This window comes from Chelonia mydas, chromosome 10, assembly GCF_015237465.2.
Source record: "Chelonia mydas isolate rCheMyd1 chromosome 10, rCheMyd1.pri.v2, whole genome shotgun sequence".
Lineage (NCBI taxonomy): Eukaryota > Metazoa > Chordata > Testudines > Cheloniidae > Chelonia > Chelonia mydas.
In genome coordinates, this window is record NC_051250.2 from 30,447,903 (window position 1) to 30,468,038 (window position 20,136).

Here is a 20,136-nt window from a genome sequence, read left to right on the forward strand (position 1 = left end):
CACCGGTTCCTGGGAAAGAGTTCGTTTGGAAACATCTTTCCCCCCCAAATCCTCCCAAATCTTACACCCTTTTTTCTGGGGAAGGTTTGATAAAAATCCTCACCAATTTGCATAGGTGACCACAGACCCAAAACCTTGGCTCTTAAGAACAATGAAAAAAACCTTCAGTTTCTTAAAAGAAGAATTTTAATAGAAGAAAAAAGAATCACCTCTGTAAAATCAGGATTGTAAATACCTTACAGGGTAATTATATTCAAAACATAGAGAATCCCTCTAGGCAAAACCTTAAGTTACAAAAAGACACAAAAACAGGAATATCCATTCCATTTAGCACAGCTTATTTTCTCTGCCATTTAAAGAAATCGTAATCTAACGCATATCTAGCTAGATTACTTACTAAATTCTAAGACTCCATTCCTGTTCTGTCCCCGGCAAAAGCATCACCCAGACAGACCCAGACCCTTTGTTTCTCCCCCCTCCAGCTTTGAAAGTATCTTGTCTCCTCATTGGTCATTGTGGTCAGGTGCCAGTGAGGTTATCCTAGCTTCTTAACCCTTTACAGGTGAAAGGGTTTTTCCTCTGGCCAGGAGGGATTTTAAAGGTGTTTACCCTTCCCTTTATATTTATGATATAAGAAATTTACAATTCACCTAAAAGATGGTTCGAATCTCACGTACACAGGAGACTGTTTTGTCTACACCCCATCTAGGGGGTAATCCTTAAAAAGGGGGGGGGGAGTTATAAGAATGGAGAACTCACAACACAGAAATTATCTCTTTGACCCTCATGTCTGCTTACAGTAACTACAATACTTGAAAGAACAAAGGAAGCTTTTGGAACTAGGGGGAGGGGTCCTTGCTGGAAGGCTTTCCAGCTAGTATGAACTTCCGTAAGCTTTTGGGTGAGAAAAAAACATTTTTGTTTGTTTGTTTCCAACATCCCTTTGTGATGTTCCACTCCATATACTCTATGGAAATATGCTTATGAATATGACATAACTGGAATATGCTTTACGCTAAATACTCCTTGTAGGGTGTCATTAGAAAGCTTGTAATCTAGTAAGTGCGTTCATCCTATTTGTTTGCATGTATTATTTCTATATCTGGAGTTAGGAGAATAAAATATAAACTTGTATCACTGATGTAAACATATTAAGTGGAGGCCATTAAGGATGCTCCAGAAACAATCAGTTGTAAATGGCCTTATTTACTTGAAAGCTTTCCTGTGTCTGTGTGGGTCAGCCCATGGGGAATGGAGATTAGGGGTCTTACAGTCACATGTGACCATGTCACTTGATAATGAAATCCATCTTAAATCTGGTACTTTTCCATTTAGAAGGAGGGGTGGGGACCCAGAGAGACAAAAGATTCCCACCTTGTGCCAAAGCTATAAAACAGGGTGGGGCAGGACAAAAGGGCCTGCCAGTCATGAGAAAACCCCTGCTTACCACCTGAGATGTCTGCTGGAACTAACAAGGACTGTACCGGGGAAAGGATTGGGGCCTAGGAAGGAGTCTAGATCTGTGAAAGAAGCTTATTGGAACATCTCTGAGGGTGAGATATTACCTGTTATCAGTTTCTTAATGTATTAGGCTTAGACTTGCGTGTTTTTGCTTTATTTTGCTTGGTGACTTTCTTTGTTCTGTTATTACTTGAAACCACTTAAATCCTACTTTTTATACTTAATAAAATCACTTCTGTTTATTAATAAACACAGAGTAAGTGATTAATACCTGAGGAGCAAACAGCTGTGCATATCTCTCTATCAGTGATATAGCGGGCGAACAATTAACGAATTTACCCTATATAAGCTTTATACAGAGTAAAACAGATGAATTTGTGGTTCAGGCTCCCAGGAAAGTCCCTGTTAACTGAGAAGCCCCAGGGCTGAGTGACTCTCAGTTTCAGTGAACTGCAGAGAGGCGTGGCCCAACCTCTGGGTCTGTGCTGGAGCTGACTGGAGTGTCTAACTCAGCAAGACAGGAGTGGAGGGGCGCCAGTTCTGGCAGGAGGGTTGTTCTCAGTGGTATCCCAGTTTATCGAGTGACAGTCTCGAGGGGAGTCTCTGTGACCAAACCCGTCACAGTGGATGGAGTGCAACAACACACCCTCCTCCTGAATTTACTGCCAAAGACTTGGACACTGTCCATGATGGAGGTACTATACCTGTCACTCGATTTAAGATGGATTTTATTATCAGGTGACATGGTCACATGTCTAGACCTCTAGTCTCCATTCTCCATGGGCTGGCCCACACAGACACAAGAAGGCTTTCAAGTAACTAAGGCCATTTACAACTGATTGTTTCTGGAGCACCCGTAATGGCCTCCACTTAATATGTTTACATCGGTGATACAAGTGTATATCTTATTCTCCTAACTCCAGATGTAGAAATAATACATGCAAACAAATAGGATGAACGCACTTACTAGATTACAAGCTTTCTAATGACACCCTACAAGGGGTATTTAGCATAAAGCATATTCCAGTTATGTCATATTCATAAGCATATTTCCATAAAGCATATGGAGTGCAACATCACACCTTTAGCTTGGTAAAATTTAAGAATTAGCTTGTGTGCTTATCTTTTTATTTCTTTTGTAACTAATTCTGATTTTTCAGCCTTACCACTTATAATTACTTAAAATCTATCTTTCTCTAGTTAATAGAGACAAATTCAGACTTTCAATAGAATGCAGTGAGATAGCTGCTTTGCTGCACATGAAACCCTGACCCATAATCAGGTCATCTACACATGATTTAGCACCAGGATCCTCATGAACATGTGGTGGACTATGGGTGAGAGGCGGTTCCCTTCTGTCCACATTCCAGTCCTGACACTAATGGCTCTCTGCACTATGCCCTGCTTCCACAGAAAGGGTGGTCGGCTGTCCAGGGCTTACCAAGGCTCCATGTTACTGCTGTATCTTTGTGTTTAGGGGGAATTCTGATTTAGAGGGGTTCAGTCATAATCTCACAGATGGCAGCTTTGCCCCATTAGCTCTTCAGCCAAGCACAGACACCAAATTTCTGAACCTGTGGTTCCTCTTGTACAAAGCAGGATTACTATTGCAATGACACATCATCAGTAGGCTAAAACTAACCTGTTTCATGGCAGTCTAAACCCAACTCGCATTCCCTATTGGTGGGTGAATAATCCAATAGTTGGTAAATTCTGCTTCACAGTGTACGGAAGAACCAACATTGAAGGTTCAAAATCATAGGCACTGACTCTGTGGGTGCTCCAGGGCTGGAGCACCCACAGGGAAAAGTTAGTGGGTGCTCTGCACCCATTGGCAGCCAAGCTCCCCTCTCCCCGCCCCTCCTCCTTTTCCTCCTCCTCCCCCCCATAGTGTGCTGCTTCCTGCTCCTCCGCTTACCTCCCAGCGTTTCCCACCCGGCCGCTGCCAAACAGCTGTTTGCACGCTCTGGGAGGGAGGGGGAGGAGCAGGAACGTGGCATACTCAGGGGAGGAGGTGGGGAAGAGGCGGGGCCGGGATTTGGGGAAGGAGTTGGAATACGGGCAGGGAGGGGGCGGAGTTGGGGTGGGGACTTTGGGGAAGGAGTTGGAATGGGGGTGGGGCAGGGGTGGGAAGAGGTGGGGTGGGGCCGGGGCAGAGCGGGGGTTGAGCACCCAGGGGAAAGCAGGGAAGTCGCTGCCTATCCTCAAAATATCATGTTGCTATGAATGCCTGGGACATCTCAAGCCAGTTATCCCTGTGGTAACTTTTCTGACACCTCCTGCTTAAAACACAAAAAGTCAGAAGAATCATGAGGCCCTGCTTTCACAGTCTGTATTCATACTTCAAATCAAGATCAAGTGAGTTTTTTTGCCCTTTTGGTCTACAGGAGATGTCTGTCCTTCCTGACCTCACTTTAGGACATCAGTGTTATAGTTTGACAGGTGTATTGGCCCAGTCAAAGTCCCCAGCTGACACTGCCCCTGGAGCTCTTTGTGCCCAGCACACACCGGACATTTGGAGCCAGGAGCAAGAGCACTTCGGGGCTTGCCCCACCTCACCTCACCAGGTAAAGTGAAAAAAATGATTAGTAGTGGTATTTCATCAGCAGCCCAGAGGCCTCTCACTTATTTTACACCTCTCCTGTCTCTTCACAGTGCCAGATTAGAATCAAGCTCAACAAACTCTTGTTTCCTTGCTGATTCTGCCAAGCCTGTTCCCTTGGCTGTGGTTTCGCTGGACAGTAGCTGGGTAGAGTGGGAGTCTCATTCATCCATTCATGTGCATCTCTAATTAGATGGTGAGGCATTTGGCTATTTGAACCCCTCTCCACTGGTTTCTTTTTCAGGTTATTTGGGGAGTGCCATACTCCAGATGGCCCATCCAACCCAGTTTGCCATGTTCAGTGAACGCAGTCATGAATTAAGGGGTATAGTTGTTAGGAAATTTCTACATGTCGCCTTGGAGTACCATCGAGCTTGGTATCAGCAGGGTTGCCAGCACTCTTCCTTATGCTGGCAAAGATGTTGATATCATCTGTGGAGTACAGCAGGACTCTCTGATTGAACAGTCTAGTTGTTTGTCCTTGCCTGTAGTTCAACATCCCAAGATGTGATTAAAAGCTTGTCATTGATTTTACGCCATTCCCTCTCACACCGGTGGGGAAACCATCATAGGTGACCTGTTTGGCCCCTGTCAATTTTTTTAATTGTTCAGTCACAGAATGATAATATTGTACTTTCTCTGCCACTACGTTCATGAATGCTTTCTCCCTATATTCAAAACAAACAATGACATCGACCATATGGGCTGTTCCATCCTTGGCAAATAAAAGGTCTGTTTTTCTCAGTTTGCCATCATCAGTACGTAGTTTTGGTTCCTGATATACAACTCACTCAAGTTTCCTTGCCTCTTTTACCAAAATCTCACACAGCTTATTATGCCTCCTTATGCAGGCATGTTGGACAGCCGGGCATTGTCCCAAAATGAGAGATAACAATTCATAGCAGAACAGTGTGTCAGGATCCCAACACATGCAGTCAGGACCAAGGGTAAGAGCAGGGGCAAATCTGAGGCAGGGAGTAGCGGAGAAATGCACAGTCAGATTCCAGGCCAGGGATGATACCAACAGTCAGAGTCCAAGTCAGGTTTCAGGGTCTGAGTAAGAAGGCGAAGTCCTAATCAAGCTGAGGTCGAAGCCAGGAGTTCAGGAGTTGATCAAGTCCTGGCAGCTACAGGAAACCCACACTGTGGCCTGGACATTTCCAGAACCGCCCCTGAGGTTTGCATAGGGTGAGGAGCCAGGTAGAAGCTGTGGGGCTGCTGCCTGTCAGACCCCTGGAGGTGGGATGTTCCGTGGTCTGTGTCCATAGCAGGTCATGGGCAGTGGAGTGCAGACTCAATGCAGCTATTGCTAGGTGGCAGCATGGAGCTGCTAACTACCTAGAAGCTCTGCAGTTTTAGACCCTCACGCCATTATGCAGTGTCTATATCTCACTAATGGATTGTCTTTCTTATGCCTTAGGTATTCCTGGGTGGAATACATATTCATTCTCAACTTTAAGGCTGTTGGGAACTGGCACTCTGAAATGCATGTGGTTCCTGATCCAATCATAGCTGACTGGATCATTATGGAAATGTTTGACCCAGCTTCCTTGGCATGGTAGTTCTTTCCATTAGAGAAGTCTGCATCTCTCCAGCTACAGGAGATTGGGTATTTGACCCTGGAAGCCAGCATCTCCCGCTCATTGAATGGGTAAAAAACTCTATATTGATATTCTGATATCGTCAAAGAACAGAACTTGGTCTGTTCTCGCAGGTGCCACCTTTTCATTCTCACATGCTGCCAGCCACAGTCTGCTGAACTCCTCCTCAGTATACTAGCCTAGGGATCAGCAACCTATGGCATGAGTGATAAAGGCGGCACGCAAGATAATTTTGAGGGGCACTCATACTGCCTGGGTCCCGGCTGCTGGCCTGTAAGTTGAGGGGTACATTTTACAAAATGTCAGCTCCTAAGAAAGCAAAATTAGATGTCCGTTCATTTCACTTAACAGCAACATTTGGTTGCTAAGTCATGGCAAGGTTTTGGTGCGCTTTGTAAACTGTTTTGATGCAATTAAGGTCTTTTTGTCGGAAAAAGGACAAAACTACCTTGAACTGGATGATGAATAATGGCTGTGTAAGCTCATGTTTCTAACTGACATCACCGCTCACCTAAACAACTCAACCTCCGTCTCCAGGGTGCAGGGCAAACAGTTCTGGATCTTTATGAAACCTGGAAGGCATTTGTTGTAAAACTAGAAGTTTTTTCTTGGGATATTCAAACTTTGACTTTCTGCTACTTCCAACACATAAAAGAGCTATCGACACGTTGCACTGTCAGTGTTGATGAGATTGGAATGTACGTGCAAGAACTGGAATCAGAATTTTCTGACAGATTTCAAGATTTCCAGCGAATTGGCCCAATGCTTTCTTTTCTAATTAAACCTGAGAAGTTCAACAAAAGTGACTTGGATTTGTCTGTATTTCAGTGGATGGGTGTTGAAGATTTCAAAATGCAGCTCATTCAGTTAAAAAGCTCAGAATTGTGGGCATCAAAGTTTTGAGATCTGTGGAGTGCACTTAAAGCTACCGAGAGAGACTATGGGGCCTCTATTCTGACCTGCTGAATGGCCCTGCCAGTGAAATTTAACTGTCTGAAGAAAACTGTATGTGCAATGCTTTCAGCATTTGGATCCACATACCTGTGTGAACAGGTATTTTCACACACGAAATCTGTCCTCTGTCCCTCTCGGAGCCGGTTAACAACTGATCACTCAGAAGCCTGTGTGCAGCTTAAACTATCCAAATATATGCCAGACATTGGAAAACTCAGCAAGGGCAAGGATCACACTAAAGTGATAAGATCTGCATTTTAATTTAATTTTAAATGAATCTTCTTAAACATTTTAAAAGCCTTATTTACTTTACATACAACAATAGTTTAGTTATATATTATACAGAGAGACCTTCTAAAAATGTTAATGTATTACTGGCATGCGAAACCTTAAATTAGAGTGAATAAATAAAGACTTGGCACACCATTTCTGAAAGCTTGCCGACCCCTGTACTAGTGAGTGCAATGCTCAGAAATGTCTCATCTCTGGAACATGCAATTCTCTATGCAATCACCCTGTCTGAATAACTAGGATGAGGCTAGCGAGTCTCATCACTCCTGACCTCCATCCCTGGATCTGGCATGAATGCAGGCGTTGGCCAGTGGAGAAAGCCACTCCTTAATGGCCCTCCTCATGCTGTTATTGAGGGAAGATAGCAGAGTTCTCCTGCAATCCGTATGGATCTGCCAGATAGATAACCTGAGGGCCAGTGAAGCCATTCAGCATGTCAGTTTTTGCAAAGGCTTGAGATGGATCCTATCAATCCTCTCAAGCCAGGTGTCAAGTTTATTGGACAGTGCAGCTTTGAAGAACTCATTTCATAGATCAACCTTCACACCAAGACTTGCCCGGTATTATCATATTCAGCCCATCTGTACTTATCTTCCAGGCTGCAGAGTTGTTGACAGTGTATGAGTTGTGAGTTGGGCTCAGGAAAAATTTGTGGCATTTTCTAGCTTGCACCTTCAGGCTGGATAGCCTGCAAAAGGACCCCGGAATGTCAGTGATCTCATTCATGCCTTCCCACAAGTCACTGAACAAGACCAAATCATCTGCAAAGGCGAGAGCTGTCACTTTCTGTGCCCCATACAAGAATCCTCTACCAGACTTTTCTAGCACTGATATCAGAGGATCAAGAGCTAGGTTAATTAGCAGTGGTAACATGGGGTTCCCTTGTTTGACCTTGACTTTGATACCAATGGGGAGGTGTGAACTCCTTCCCCACTTCCATAAGTGTATAAATGTTCCCATAGGAGTCATTAACTCTCTGGGGCTTTTTGTCCTTCTTTGCCTGCTTCACTATGATGTGAAGAACATTCAGGTTTTCTGAGCAGCCAGATGCCACAATAAACCCTTGTGTTTCTCATTTAATGGGCACACTTTAGCCAGCCTGTTTTCAACATTCTCAAAAAACCACAGCAAATGATAAGAGGCCTCCAATTCGCTATATCCTTGAGCTGCTCTTGGTCCATCATTTTTGGGATCAGTAGTGACGGACCTTCCTTAATACCATCAGGTATTATACCTGTAATCAGCCATTTGTTGAATAGCCCCTCCAACATATCTCTGTTAGGGTCCAAACGGACAAGATCTTTCAAACTGATACCATCAGGACCTGGAGCCATTCTTCTCTTTTATGTTCTTAATACTTCCTTAGCTGATATTAATTAGGACGTTAAATGGCAAATCTTCAGCCCTGACATGAGATCTAAACTGGCCCAACCCGTCAAAGGACGTTTTGGTCTCCCACTTATCCCTGTACACATGGTGGACATATTTGAGTGAGACTTGGTGCTGGAGGTGTTCAATGCCATCAAGGATGATAGAGGCAAGTTTACACCTGTCTTTGGCATGTAGCTTTTGGTACCTCAGTTAAGTACCTCTTTTAGCTTCTTTTTCTCATCCAAGATTTTTCCTTTCCCCTCTTGTTGGTCTTGGCTTTCTTTTTGATCTCTTTTCTGGCTTTGTCTCTTTCATTAGGAAGGAGGAGAGAACTCCAATGAAAGTTGTTTCCACTAGAGAGCTGACATTATGGTCTCCCTCAACCCATGCACTGTGGCTGTTAGTCTCAAAGTCCTCATGGCTGTGATCCTTCAGGCCTTCCTTAATTTTGAGCCCCATTGTGGTTTTGGGGCTTATCACTCCTGAGGGGCCAGAGTGATTCCCTGCCCTGGGACCAGCTCTGGCGGCTCAGCCTGGCAGACAGTTGCCTCCCAGCAGGGCCTGTGAGTGTGGCTGGAAGGCAGGGTGTGGGGAAGGGGGTGTCTGGAGCAGGGGTGGTGCTGGGCTGTGAGGGGGGCAGGGAAGATCTGTGTGTTGGGGCACTAGGGAGTGGGGGTTCTGTGTGGGGTGCTGGGCAGTTGTGGTGAGGCTGTGGGCAGGGGAGCTCTGGGCAGGGGTGGTGTGTGCATGGCACTGGGCATTTGTGGCAGGGTCTGGTGGGGGCACTGGGCATAGTGGGTCGGGGGTGGGGGGACGACTCTGGCCATAGGGAATCGGAGGGGCGTTCCAGTGTTGGGTGGGGGGGCTGTGTGGTGCGGCATGGGCCCACACCCGAGGGGAAGTGGCATGCTGGCAGCACAGGGCTGGGCGGACCACTGTGCGTCTGGCAAATGCCAGTTTGTAAATAGTGCCCTCACACTGGGCTGGGCGGAGCAGGGCTGCCCATGCCAGGCCCCTGGCCAGCCCCTCACTCTGGGGACCGACCCCCCTGCACCATGCTCCATTGCCCCCATCGGGGCCCACAGATATGTTTGGCGCCGGGCCCACAAAAGGTTAATCCGGCCCTGCCCATCAGATCTTACTTCTAGATAACAAATGGTTGCTCCACATCGTAGCTAAGAGGTCTCCGAGTCCTCGTTGGTCAGGCCAAGCATCCTCCTTTTGTCACCAATTTGCTTAGCAGATTTGGTGATCAATTCTTTTGCAATGAGTTTATTAATATACTTCTGGCCCAAGTATATATTGCCAAAATTGGTAAGGAGTAACTCTTCCTGGACCATCCTATAACTCTTGTGTTTTCCACAGAGCGAGTTGTATTTAGGTTGACTGGCTTGGATTTGCTCTGTGTTGTGTACCACTGTGCCGGCTGGGTTAGTCTCTTGTGTTGAGAGATATCTGATTTGGTGCCACACCATCTGGCACACACCTCACAAGCCAATCATCAGCTGGGTCCTGTGATGTCAATCTCGTACACTTGGGGATTTAGATCCGTTTTCTCACACAGGGAGCATTGGAACTCCACAGTCGTCCCACCATGGTTACATTTAAGATGAATATTCAGAGCTGCTGGTTTTCCAGCATGATCCCCACAAAAGGGACATGCCGGATTGCTACCAGGCACCCTCACCAGAACCTTTCCCTGCACCCTGTTCTCGCTCTCTCTTTCTGTCACCGTGACAGCGGAGGCACTGGAATTCACAATGGTGTTACCATCAATTCTGTCTGCCAGGCTTGCGGAGCCGTCGTATCTCCTTTCTTCTCACTGTCAAGAGTTGTTGCAACACCAGGTTCGGGAGATGTGCCGGGTCTCACAGACTCCCTGAACTCTGAGTTATTGATCTGCATATAGGCAACCAGGAAGAACTTCATGACCTTGGTCTGTGCTGTAGTATTGCTACTATTGACAGCACCATCAGCATCGAGTGTCTGTGAGGTACCCAGGAAGGGATACTCCTCGCCTTTGGTAATTACAGGGCTAGTGTTCTGGGCAATAGAATAAGCAAAAGAATCTGGTTTTACCTGTGCAATGGCCTACCTTAATACATGTAGTAGCTGTTCAGTTAAAACAGGGACAGCCTTGTCTATTCTAGTTGAGCAACTGTCCTTGTCTATTCTAGCTGGGTAATTGCACAACCCTTTAAGCAGATGATTGTATGCAATTATCCCTGGCACTCCTTGTGGCCACGCCCTCCTAAGCCATGCATCTGGCTGTGTAGGCAGGAGGATGCCTGTTCCTGGCTTGATCATTACAGGATCAGTTTCCACTCTGCAGTGACATCCACACAAAGTCTGTGCTGAGATTCAGAATCCCCACATTGCTCAAAGCATGGATAGACTGAATGGTGTTCCTTGTCTGGGAAGAGGAAACTCAGAGCCAAACTACATGGCATGAACCTGGACAAAGACAATGAGTCTGAGTGAAATGTTCACAAGCCTCATCTTCATTCTCTGCTCTGTGATTGCACCTCTTCTCACAGGTAAATGGCCAAAATGCCCAAAGGTGACACAAGTTAGAATAACAAGTACGTTTGGGGGAAGGGCGTCAAATATCTTCTCTTGCTTTTTAACATTTATTGTATTCAAATTATGAGATTCAATCCAGTTTGTAAAAGATTAAGAACAAGTGGTCTTGAGTTAGAAATGTTTGCCTGAGCTAACCCTGGAATAATCAGATTAAAAAAGGAAATTTGTAAACAAATGATAGAAAGGGACTATCAGATCCAAAGGAGGATTTCAACTTTGGGACAAAGGGGATAATGTGTGTCTAGGATCTTTTGGTAGTATCTCCTAGTTTTCATTGACATCTAAAAGGGTGACCCTACAAGCCCTCTTTGGACCAGACTGCCTTAATGATGGTTCTGTCTGTGTTACAGCTGCAGGCTCAGAGTGCAAGTTTAAAAAGTTTTTGTTACTAACATGTAAGCCTGACCTGAAAGGTGAAGCAGAAGGCTGTAGATATCTTGGGGGACTGAAAGTGTTTTACTGCCTGCTCTTCTGTGCTGCTTATGCTGGGGCCAAGACACATCCCACCAAAGAAAGCCAGTGGGAATCATTCCCTTAACATCAGTAGCAGTTGGATCTCTGCGTCAAACCATGTATTCCACAACTCTTTAATCCCTCTAGGAAGGATCCTCACACAGTGCCTGTCCGTTCAGATTCATAGAATCAGAGGACTGGAAGGGACCTTGAGAGGTCATCTAGACCAGTCCCCTGCGCACATGGCAGGACTAAATATTCATTGGGTTCTGTGTTTCATAAGTGTGTAGTCTCTGCTTCTGAATCATGCTGTATCTTGCCCGGCTCCTTCCTGCTCCATGCAGCTCTCAGGGGTGGCTAATAGTTTTGCATGAGCCAGGAACAGACTCTCCCTGGATTCTTTCATTACACAAAGTGTAAAAAGTCTTTCATTTTCCCATAAAGGGAAGAGGAGAAATGTTGGCCCCATTTTAGTGATATGATTTAATGTTTTTAGGAAATGTCTTCCACACTAGCTGAATGTGGAATGGGGAAGCATATGATGACTGTTTTTAAAGTGTGACAAAACTGGCCAAATTTTGAAAAATTGCAAAAAAAAAAAATCTCTCGTTTTTAATTTTCCTGTGCATGAGGAGCAGAGAAGTTGACCACAATCCTTGTTCTGGAGTTTTAGGAAACCTGTTAGATCTTCCTATTCCTTTTCTCTGTTTCTAAATTGTCTTCAAAAGCAGTGGCTCTCAACCTTTCTAAACTACTGTACCCTTTCAGGAGTCTGATTTGTCTTGCGTACCCACAAATTTCACCTCACTTAAAAACTACTTGCTTACAAAATCAGACATAAAAATACAAGCGTCACAGCACACTGTCACTGAAAAATTGCTTACTTTCTCATTTTTACCATATATATTATAAAATAAATCATTTGGAATATAAATATTGTACTTACATTTCAGTGTATAGCATACAGAGGAGTATAAACAAATCATTGTCTGTATGAAATTTTAGTTTGTACCGACTTTGCTAGTGCTTTTTATGTAGCCTGTTGTAAAACTAGGCAAATATCTAGATGAGTTGATGTATCCCCGGGAAGACCTCTGCGTACCCCTAGGGGTACAGTACTTTTGGCTGAAAACAGCTGTCTTAAACAACCACTTCTTGGAGCAGCTAGTAGTGGAGCACTCAAGAGGGGAGGCTATTCTTGACATAGTGGCTCAGCTATAGTTACTTTTTAACAATCTCCTGCATGTTATTTAGGACTAAGCAACAGTGAAAAGAATGTAATTACGTTCTACATCTACAAAGAAAGATACCAAAATTTAGCCCAGAGACACTGACTTTTATGTAGGGAAACTTCCCAGAAATGAGGAGGCTTGTCAAAAAGAGCATAAAGGGAAAAGGGAAGAAATTAAAATCCTTACACTTAGAATTAAGGAGCCTCCATGCCATCAGAGAGATTCCCAAGGGCAATGCAAACCTCTAAATAGGGGAAAGGAACAGAAGGCAAGAAATGAACCAGAAGGGCAAGATTAATGGATTTTAAGGCCAGAAAAGCCCACTAGATTATCTAGTGTGACCTTCTGCATAACTTGGGCCCTACCAAATTCATGGCCATAAAAAAAATGTCCTGGACCATGAAATCTGTTCCCCTCCCGCCCCGTGAAATCTGGTCTTTGGTGTGCTTTTACCCTATACTACACAGATTTCATGGGGGAGAGCAGTGTTTCTCAAATAGGGGGTCCTGACCCAAAAGGGAATTGCAGGGGTGTCACGGGGTTATTTTAGGGGGGTCAGGACATTATCACCCTTACTTCTGTGCTGCCTTCAGAGTTGGGCAGCTGGAGAGCGGCAGCTGTTGGCCGGGAGCCCAGTTCTGAAGGCAGTGCCCCACCAGCAGCAGTGCAGAAGTAAGGGTGGCAATACCATACCATGACACCTTTACTTCTGCGTTGCTGTCTTCAGAGCCTGCTCTGCAGGCAGCAGCACAGAAGTAAGGGTGGCAATACCATACCATGCCATCCTTCTGCGTTGCTGCTGACTGCAGCTCTGCTTTCAGAGCTGGGCTCCTGGCCAGCAGCCACCACTCTCCAGCTGCCCAGCTCTGAAGGCAGCGCCACCACCAGCACAGAAGTAAGGGTAGCAGTACTGCAACCCCCCTACAATAACCTTGCAACCATCCTACAACTCTTTTTTGGGTCAGGACCCCCACAATCACAACACTGTGAAATTTCAGATTTAAATTGCGGAAATCATGAAATTTATGATTTTAAAAATCCCATGACTGTGAAATTGACCAAAATGGACCGTGAATTTGGTAAGGCCCTACGCATAACACAGGCCCGTTCCCCCTGCACTGAATCCAATGACTTGTGTTTGGCTAAAGCATGTCTTCCAGAAAGGCATCAGATCTTGATGTGAAGACATTAAGAGATGAAGACTCCACCTGGGTTAGTTTGTTCCCATGGTTAATCACCCTCACTGCTAACATTTGTTCCTAATGTCTAATTTGAATTTATCTGGCTTTAACTTTCTGCCATTGACTCCTGTTCTGCTTCCCCCTCCCTTAGATTAAAGAGCCCCTTAGCACCTGACATTGTCTCCCCATGGAGGTACAGCATAATAAAGCTCTGTAAGTCTGTCATGATCAGGCCTTTTCTTCAGTCCTTGAATAATTTTTGTGTCTCGCTTCTGCACCCTCTCCAGTTTTTCAACATTCTTTTCCAAATCTAGACTGCAGAACTGTATGCAGCAGTCCAGCATGGCTCTCCCCAATGCTGTATACAGTGGTAACATCTCACAGACTATGGGCCAGAAGGGACCATCATGATCACCTCCCTCCTCCTAGTTGCCACTCCCCTATTTATGATGGCTTTAGCATCTCCTTTCTCCCAGGGTTAATCACAGGGTTTCCTCATTGTTTTTGATGAGGTGTCTGTGACACAGGGGTGGCTGGAGGTGCTTATTAATAATTGTTGGTTTGGGTATTTAACAGAAACATTGAATTATGTATCCTGTGTATGGAGTGTATGTTCCTGATCACAACCTGGGGAGTGACTCTGAGACCCCACAAGATGACAGAGAGCTACAGGGTCAGGTGTCTTTTATGATTCCTGGTAATTCATTTGAGGAAATCTTTCTTGCACTCCTCTGTCATGCTGGCTACACAGTTGCGCCTCTGGCTTCAGACTATGGGCAAGTCTACACTACCATGTTACATTGGCGTAGCTGCACCAATGCAGCTGCACTGCTGTAGTGCATCTGGTGAAGACACGCTATGCTGACGGGAGAGCGCTCGTCCGTCGGCACAATTACTCCACCGCTGCGAGAGGTGGAAGCTTTGGGCTTGGCTACACTTGCGAGTTAGAGCTCATTAAACAGCCCCGGGTGCCCTAACTCATGACGCGTCCACACTGGCAAGGCATGTAGAGCACCTGGACTCTGTGGCTGGAGCGCTCCTGGTAATCCACCTCCACAAGAAGCATAACAATTGCTGGGCCCCGGCTGGAGCGCTGCGGCGCCAGCGTGGATGCCCTGGTCTGTTAGTGCACTCTGATCGGCCTCCAGAAGTGTCCCACAATGCCTGTTCTAGCCACTCTGGTCATCACTTTGAACTCTACTGCCCTGCCCTCAGGTGACCAACTGTCAGACCCTCCCTTTAAATTCTCTGGGAATTTTGAAAATCCCCTTCCTGTTTGCTCAGCCAGGAGTGCTCTCAGTGAATCTTTCCAGGTAACCATGCCTCCACGCGCCAGGCGATCCCCGGGATAGAGCAATGGCGAGGTGCTGGACCTCATCAGTGTTTGGGGGGGATGAACTGTCCAGTCCCAGCTGCGCTCCAGCCATAGGAATTACAATACCTTCAGGCAGATATCAAGGGACATGATGGAAAGGGGCCATGACCGGGATGCACTGCAGTGCAGAGTTAAAGTGAAGGAGCTGTGGAATGCCTACTGCAAAGCCCGCAAGGCAAACAGCCGCTCCAGTGCTGCCCCTGCGACCTGCCATTTCTACGAAGAGCTGGACGCAACACTGGGGGGCAACCCCATCTCCATTCCGAGTACCACCATGGACACTTCAGAGCCCAGTTCAACAAGGCAGGAGGAGGAGCAGCAAAGCGGGAGCGAGGGTGCTCCGGCAGAGGAAGACACCCTGGAATCCCTAGACGCATGCAGCCAGGAGCTGTTCTCAAGCCAGGAGGAAGGTAGCCAGTTGCGACGGCCAGTGCTTGGGGAAGGACAAACATCAGAGGAGGTTCCTGGTAAGCGGCTTTTATTTTTGGAAGGAAGTTATTCAGTGCGGGCTCTTGTGGCGAGGAGGGTTAGGGCTGCATGCATGCCTAGATGCGGAATAGGGCATTGATGTGCTCTCTCATATCACGGTAATTGGCCTCAGTGATCTCTTCAAAGGTCTCATCCAGAACTTGGGCAATGCGCTTGCCCAGGTTTCTCGGGAGAGCCACTGTGGTCCTTGTCCCAGTCAGGCTAACTTGTCCACTGTGCCGTGAGGGGTGGGGAGACCACTGCTGCACATAGGCAAGCTGCATGTGGGCCAGGCAGAAGCTGCATTGCAGTAGAAGACCCTCTCTTGCATCCCAGGTCACCCTCAGCAGTGAGACATCTTCCAGGACGAACTCCTGTGGAAAATGTGGGGACAGTGTTCAGTATAGGGGCCCGCTGCCGCTGTTGGCTCTCCCCAAGGCACAGAAACCCAGAGGACAGTAGAGCCGTGAAACAATCAGTCACGCTTGACCCTGTGCTTACTCACCATTTTGGGGCTCCTATGGGTTATGTGCGCTCGCTTTGGGACGGGCAAATTATGCTATTGTGTAGACTGTGCTTGCCCTTAAGTACAGGGGAATCATTGCTCTGTCTGGTGTGAACAATACTGCCTCTGTTAAGTGTTGCATTTTGTCTTTACAGATCCAACCTTCAGATCTCAGCCGTCTGTTATCACCGGCTGAAAGACTCCAAAGAATCAGAAAGAGGCCACGGAGAAGCAAGGAAGACATGTTGCATGAAGTAATGCAGCATTCAAGTCATGAAAATCAAAAAGTTCAGGAGTGGCGGGACAGTGAAAGGAGGATCCACCAGCAGAATGAGGAGCGCTGGCACAAATGCGCGGTGCTCCAGCAGCAAAGCACAGATCAGCTCAAAAGCATAATGAAGCTACCGTGCCCGCCTCCCCCGCTCCCCCGGCAGCCCTTGTCCCAAAACTCTTTCCCTTGTGCCCCCATGTCACCTCCAACCCACTTTCCCCAACATTTGGGTTCTTACCACCACCAGCTCCTTCCAACACCTGTAGCTTCACCACCCAGCCCTGAAAACTATGACCCTTACCCACTGCACTCAACCCCCATCACCATGCAGTATAGCCACCCTGAAGTGCAGCACTCATTGCACAGCACTCCAGACAGGAAGGCTGAATATGATAACAGGACATACACAAATCTGTGATTGTACCGTTCCCCACCCCACCCTCTTGCCCTCTCTGTTTCCCAAGCAGTTGTGTTTCTTTTCAATAAATGAATTTTCTTTTCAATAAATGGATTTTTTGGCTTTGAAAACGTTCTTTATTATTGCATAAAGTAAAAGATACCTTAGCCCAGGAAAGAAACAGGCACCGCAAGTCAGCATAGTGTAACCTTTCTGCCCATCAGAGTTGGCAGCAACAAGGGCCGGGTTCAGTATCTAGGGGTTCCATTCCAATAATACAATGCAAAACCGGCTCGAGCCCCCACCCAGTGACCTGGGACAAATATATACCACCCCCGCTGGACGCCTCCAAGAGGCAATACCTCCCCTCTTGCAAGCACATAGTCTGAGTGTAGCAAAAAGCCTTTTAATAACATAGAGAAACAATGTGGCATTATGTTGGGGAAACACCACCAACAGGATTCATAACACAACCCATGAGCAAAAAACCCAACACCAAGCAAATTGGGGTGTGTCCTTTCCCTTTGGTTCTTGAGTCCAGCAACCCCAAATCACCCAAAGTCCCAAAAGTCCAACAACCCAAAAGTCTCTGTCCTTGGTCAGGGCAGCCCCAGTGTTCAAAAGTTTATCTGCAGAGTTTTACCTCCCAACCTGGGTGGAGATGGGGGGGGGGGGTTTAAGGGGCACCTACGTGGTCCAAAGCTGATCGCCCCACCTCTCCATGGGGCTCCGCTCTACCAGCTGCCCCCATGAGCTGCTCCAGGCATCCGACAAACTGTTCTGCTCCACCAGCCGCTCTGCTCTGCTCGCCGTCCCGCAAACTGCTCCGCCATATATCTTCAGGCTCCCCCACTACTTAATGCAATACTCAGTGATTTCAGCTTGTAGTAGGGGAGCCTCAGTGCTGGCGCACCATTAGCCCAAAGTGAATTCAGCTCAGCAGCCTGTAACTAGACTCCTAATTGAATCAAAATTAGCTCTGATATTCTACAGTAGAGAGAGGAGGAAGTGCAATTAGCATATAAGGCCCTCACCAGGGAACCCATACTACCAACTATTAATACCTATCCCCAGCCTCTCTCCATTCACTGGGTTTTGGAACCCATGACCCTTGCCTAGTGAGTGCTGCTTAGTTGATGGTGAGTCCCTCCATCATAACAAAAGGCCAAGTACAGTTCCACTGTCCTTGATTCACATAATCAGGATAATAACAGTTTATTCCTGCCCCAATAACAGAGAAACTGGGGCTCCTGCAGCAGCCAAAGTGACCATCTAGGCAGGGTGGGTGTTCCTATGCAAATGAGATCAGCCCCTGAAGTTCTTTTCCACAACCCACCATGACTCGCCACCAGATGTCAGGGTAGAGCTCATCCTGACTCTGCTTACATCAGCAAACACAGATTCCTACTAACATTGGAACCACTGCAGTTCACTCCCATGCAGGGCACCAGACATTACTGGTGGCTTTCAGCCTCAAATTGCCCCCTCAAGGCATCCCTAATCCTTGCAGCCCCGCAGTGGGCCCCTCTAATAGCCCTGCTCTCTGACTGTTCAAATTCAGGCTCCAGGTGTTGAACCTCAGAGTTCCATGCCTGAGTGAATCGTTCACCCTTCCCTTCACAAATGTTATGGAGGGTACAGCATGCAGATATAACCGTGGGGATGCTGTCATTGGCCAGGTCCAGCTTCCCATACAGAGAGTGCCAGCGGCCCTTTCAGTGGCCAAAAGCACACTCCACAGTCATTCTGCCCTGGCTCAGCCTGTTGTTGAACTGCTCCTTGGTGCTGTCAAAGCTCCCTGTGTACGGTTTCATAATCCACAGCATTAAAGGGTAAGCGGGGTCTCCAAGGATCACAATGGGCATTTCGACTTCCCCTATGGTGATCTTCTGGTCTGGGAAAAAAGTCCCGGCTTGCAGCTTCCTGAACAGGCCAGTGTTCTGAAAGATGCATGCATCATGCACCTTTCCGGGCCAGCCTGCATTAATGTCAATGAAACATCCACGGTGATCCACAAGCGCCTGGAGAACCATAGAGAAATACCCCTTCCGATTAACGTACTCGGAGGCTAGGTGGGCTGGTGCCAGAATTGGAATATGTGCACCATCTATCGCCCCTCCGCAGTTAGGGAAACCCATTTGTGCAAAGCCATCCACAATGGCATGCACATTACCCAGAGTCATGGTTCTTCTGAGCAGGATGCGATTAATGGCCTTGCAAACTTGAATCAATACGATTCCAACGGTCGACTTTCCCACTCCAAACTGGTTAGTGACTGGTCAGTAGCTGTCTGGAGTTGTTAGCTTCCAGATTGCAATAGCCACCCAATTTTCCACCATCAGGGCAGCTCTCAATCTCGTGTCCTTGCACCGCAGAGTGCGGGCGAGCTCCTCACACAGTCTCATGAAAGTGGCTTTTCTCATCTGAAAGTTCTGCAGCCACTGCTCACCATCCCAGACTTGCATGATGATGTGATCCCCCCACTCAGTGCTTGCTTTCCGAGCCCAAAGGCGGCATTCCATGGTGGTGAGCATGTCCGTGAATGCCACAAGCAAACTCGTGTCATATGCGTTACTCGAGTTGATATTGTCGGAGCCCTCACTGTCACTTTGGATCATAAGGAATAACTCAACTACAAAACGTGACGTGGTGGCAAGACTCGTCAGCATACTCCTCAGCAGTTCGGGCTCCATTCCCACAGACCAAAAGGGAAGACAGAGCGCGCAGTACAAAAAATGTTGAAAGAAGGCGCCAAATGTGGACAGAAGCACAGGGCTTGCTGGGATGCGAACCAATGCATCACAGGGCGTTGGGACAGGACCCAGAATGCCCCGCACCCCCCGCACCCTTCCCACAAGCCACAGCACCAGAATGCGAAGAGGTGCTCTGTGGGATAGCTGCCCATAATGCACCACTCCCAATGTCATCACAAGTCGCCGCAAATGTGGCCACGCCAGTGAGCTTGCAGCTGTCTGTGTGGACAGACTGCAGCGCTTTCCCTACTGCGCTCTCCGAAGGCGGGTTTAACTCAAAGTGCTCTACATCTGCAAGTGAGCCATGCCCTAACACTGCAGTACAGACCTCTAGCACTTGAGCTAAAGGATTGATTACAGCAGCTGTTGTCCCTGGTGAACCAGATACTTGAGAAGGGTGTATTACATACTGAAACAATGAGTCACATAAACACTAGTAGCCCTGTTTTTCAGATAGCACAGTTGGGTACTTAGATTTGGCAGGTTTTTTTTGGGAGTCAATCTAGCTCAAAATTTGGCCTCTTCCTAGCTTGTGTTATCTTTCAGTTGGGTAGAAGGGCTTGCTCTATAACAAGGTTTGTAAGAAGCCCACAATTATTACCACCACCCAGAAAAGGGAAGACTCAAACTTATAATTT

General features: G+C 47.0%; 1 protein-coding gene across 1 annotated transcript in view; it reads left to right on the top strand.

Moving 5' to 3' along the window:
* Window positions 1-10,528: 10,528 nt before the first annotated feature.
* IL20RB (interleukin 20 receptor subunit beta) overlaps window positions 10,529-20,136 on the top strand; it is a 33,454-nt gene continuing 23,846 nt past the window's right edge. The window contains exon 1 of the mRNA XM_027818203.3: window positions 10,529-10,817. Coding sequence (XP_027674004.2) covers window positions 10,748-10,817 — 70 coding nt within the window. The 5' untranslated portion in view covers window positions 10,529-10,747. The remainder of the gene's footprint in view (window positions 10,818-20,136) is intronic.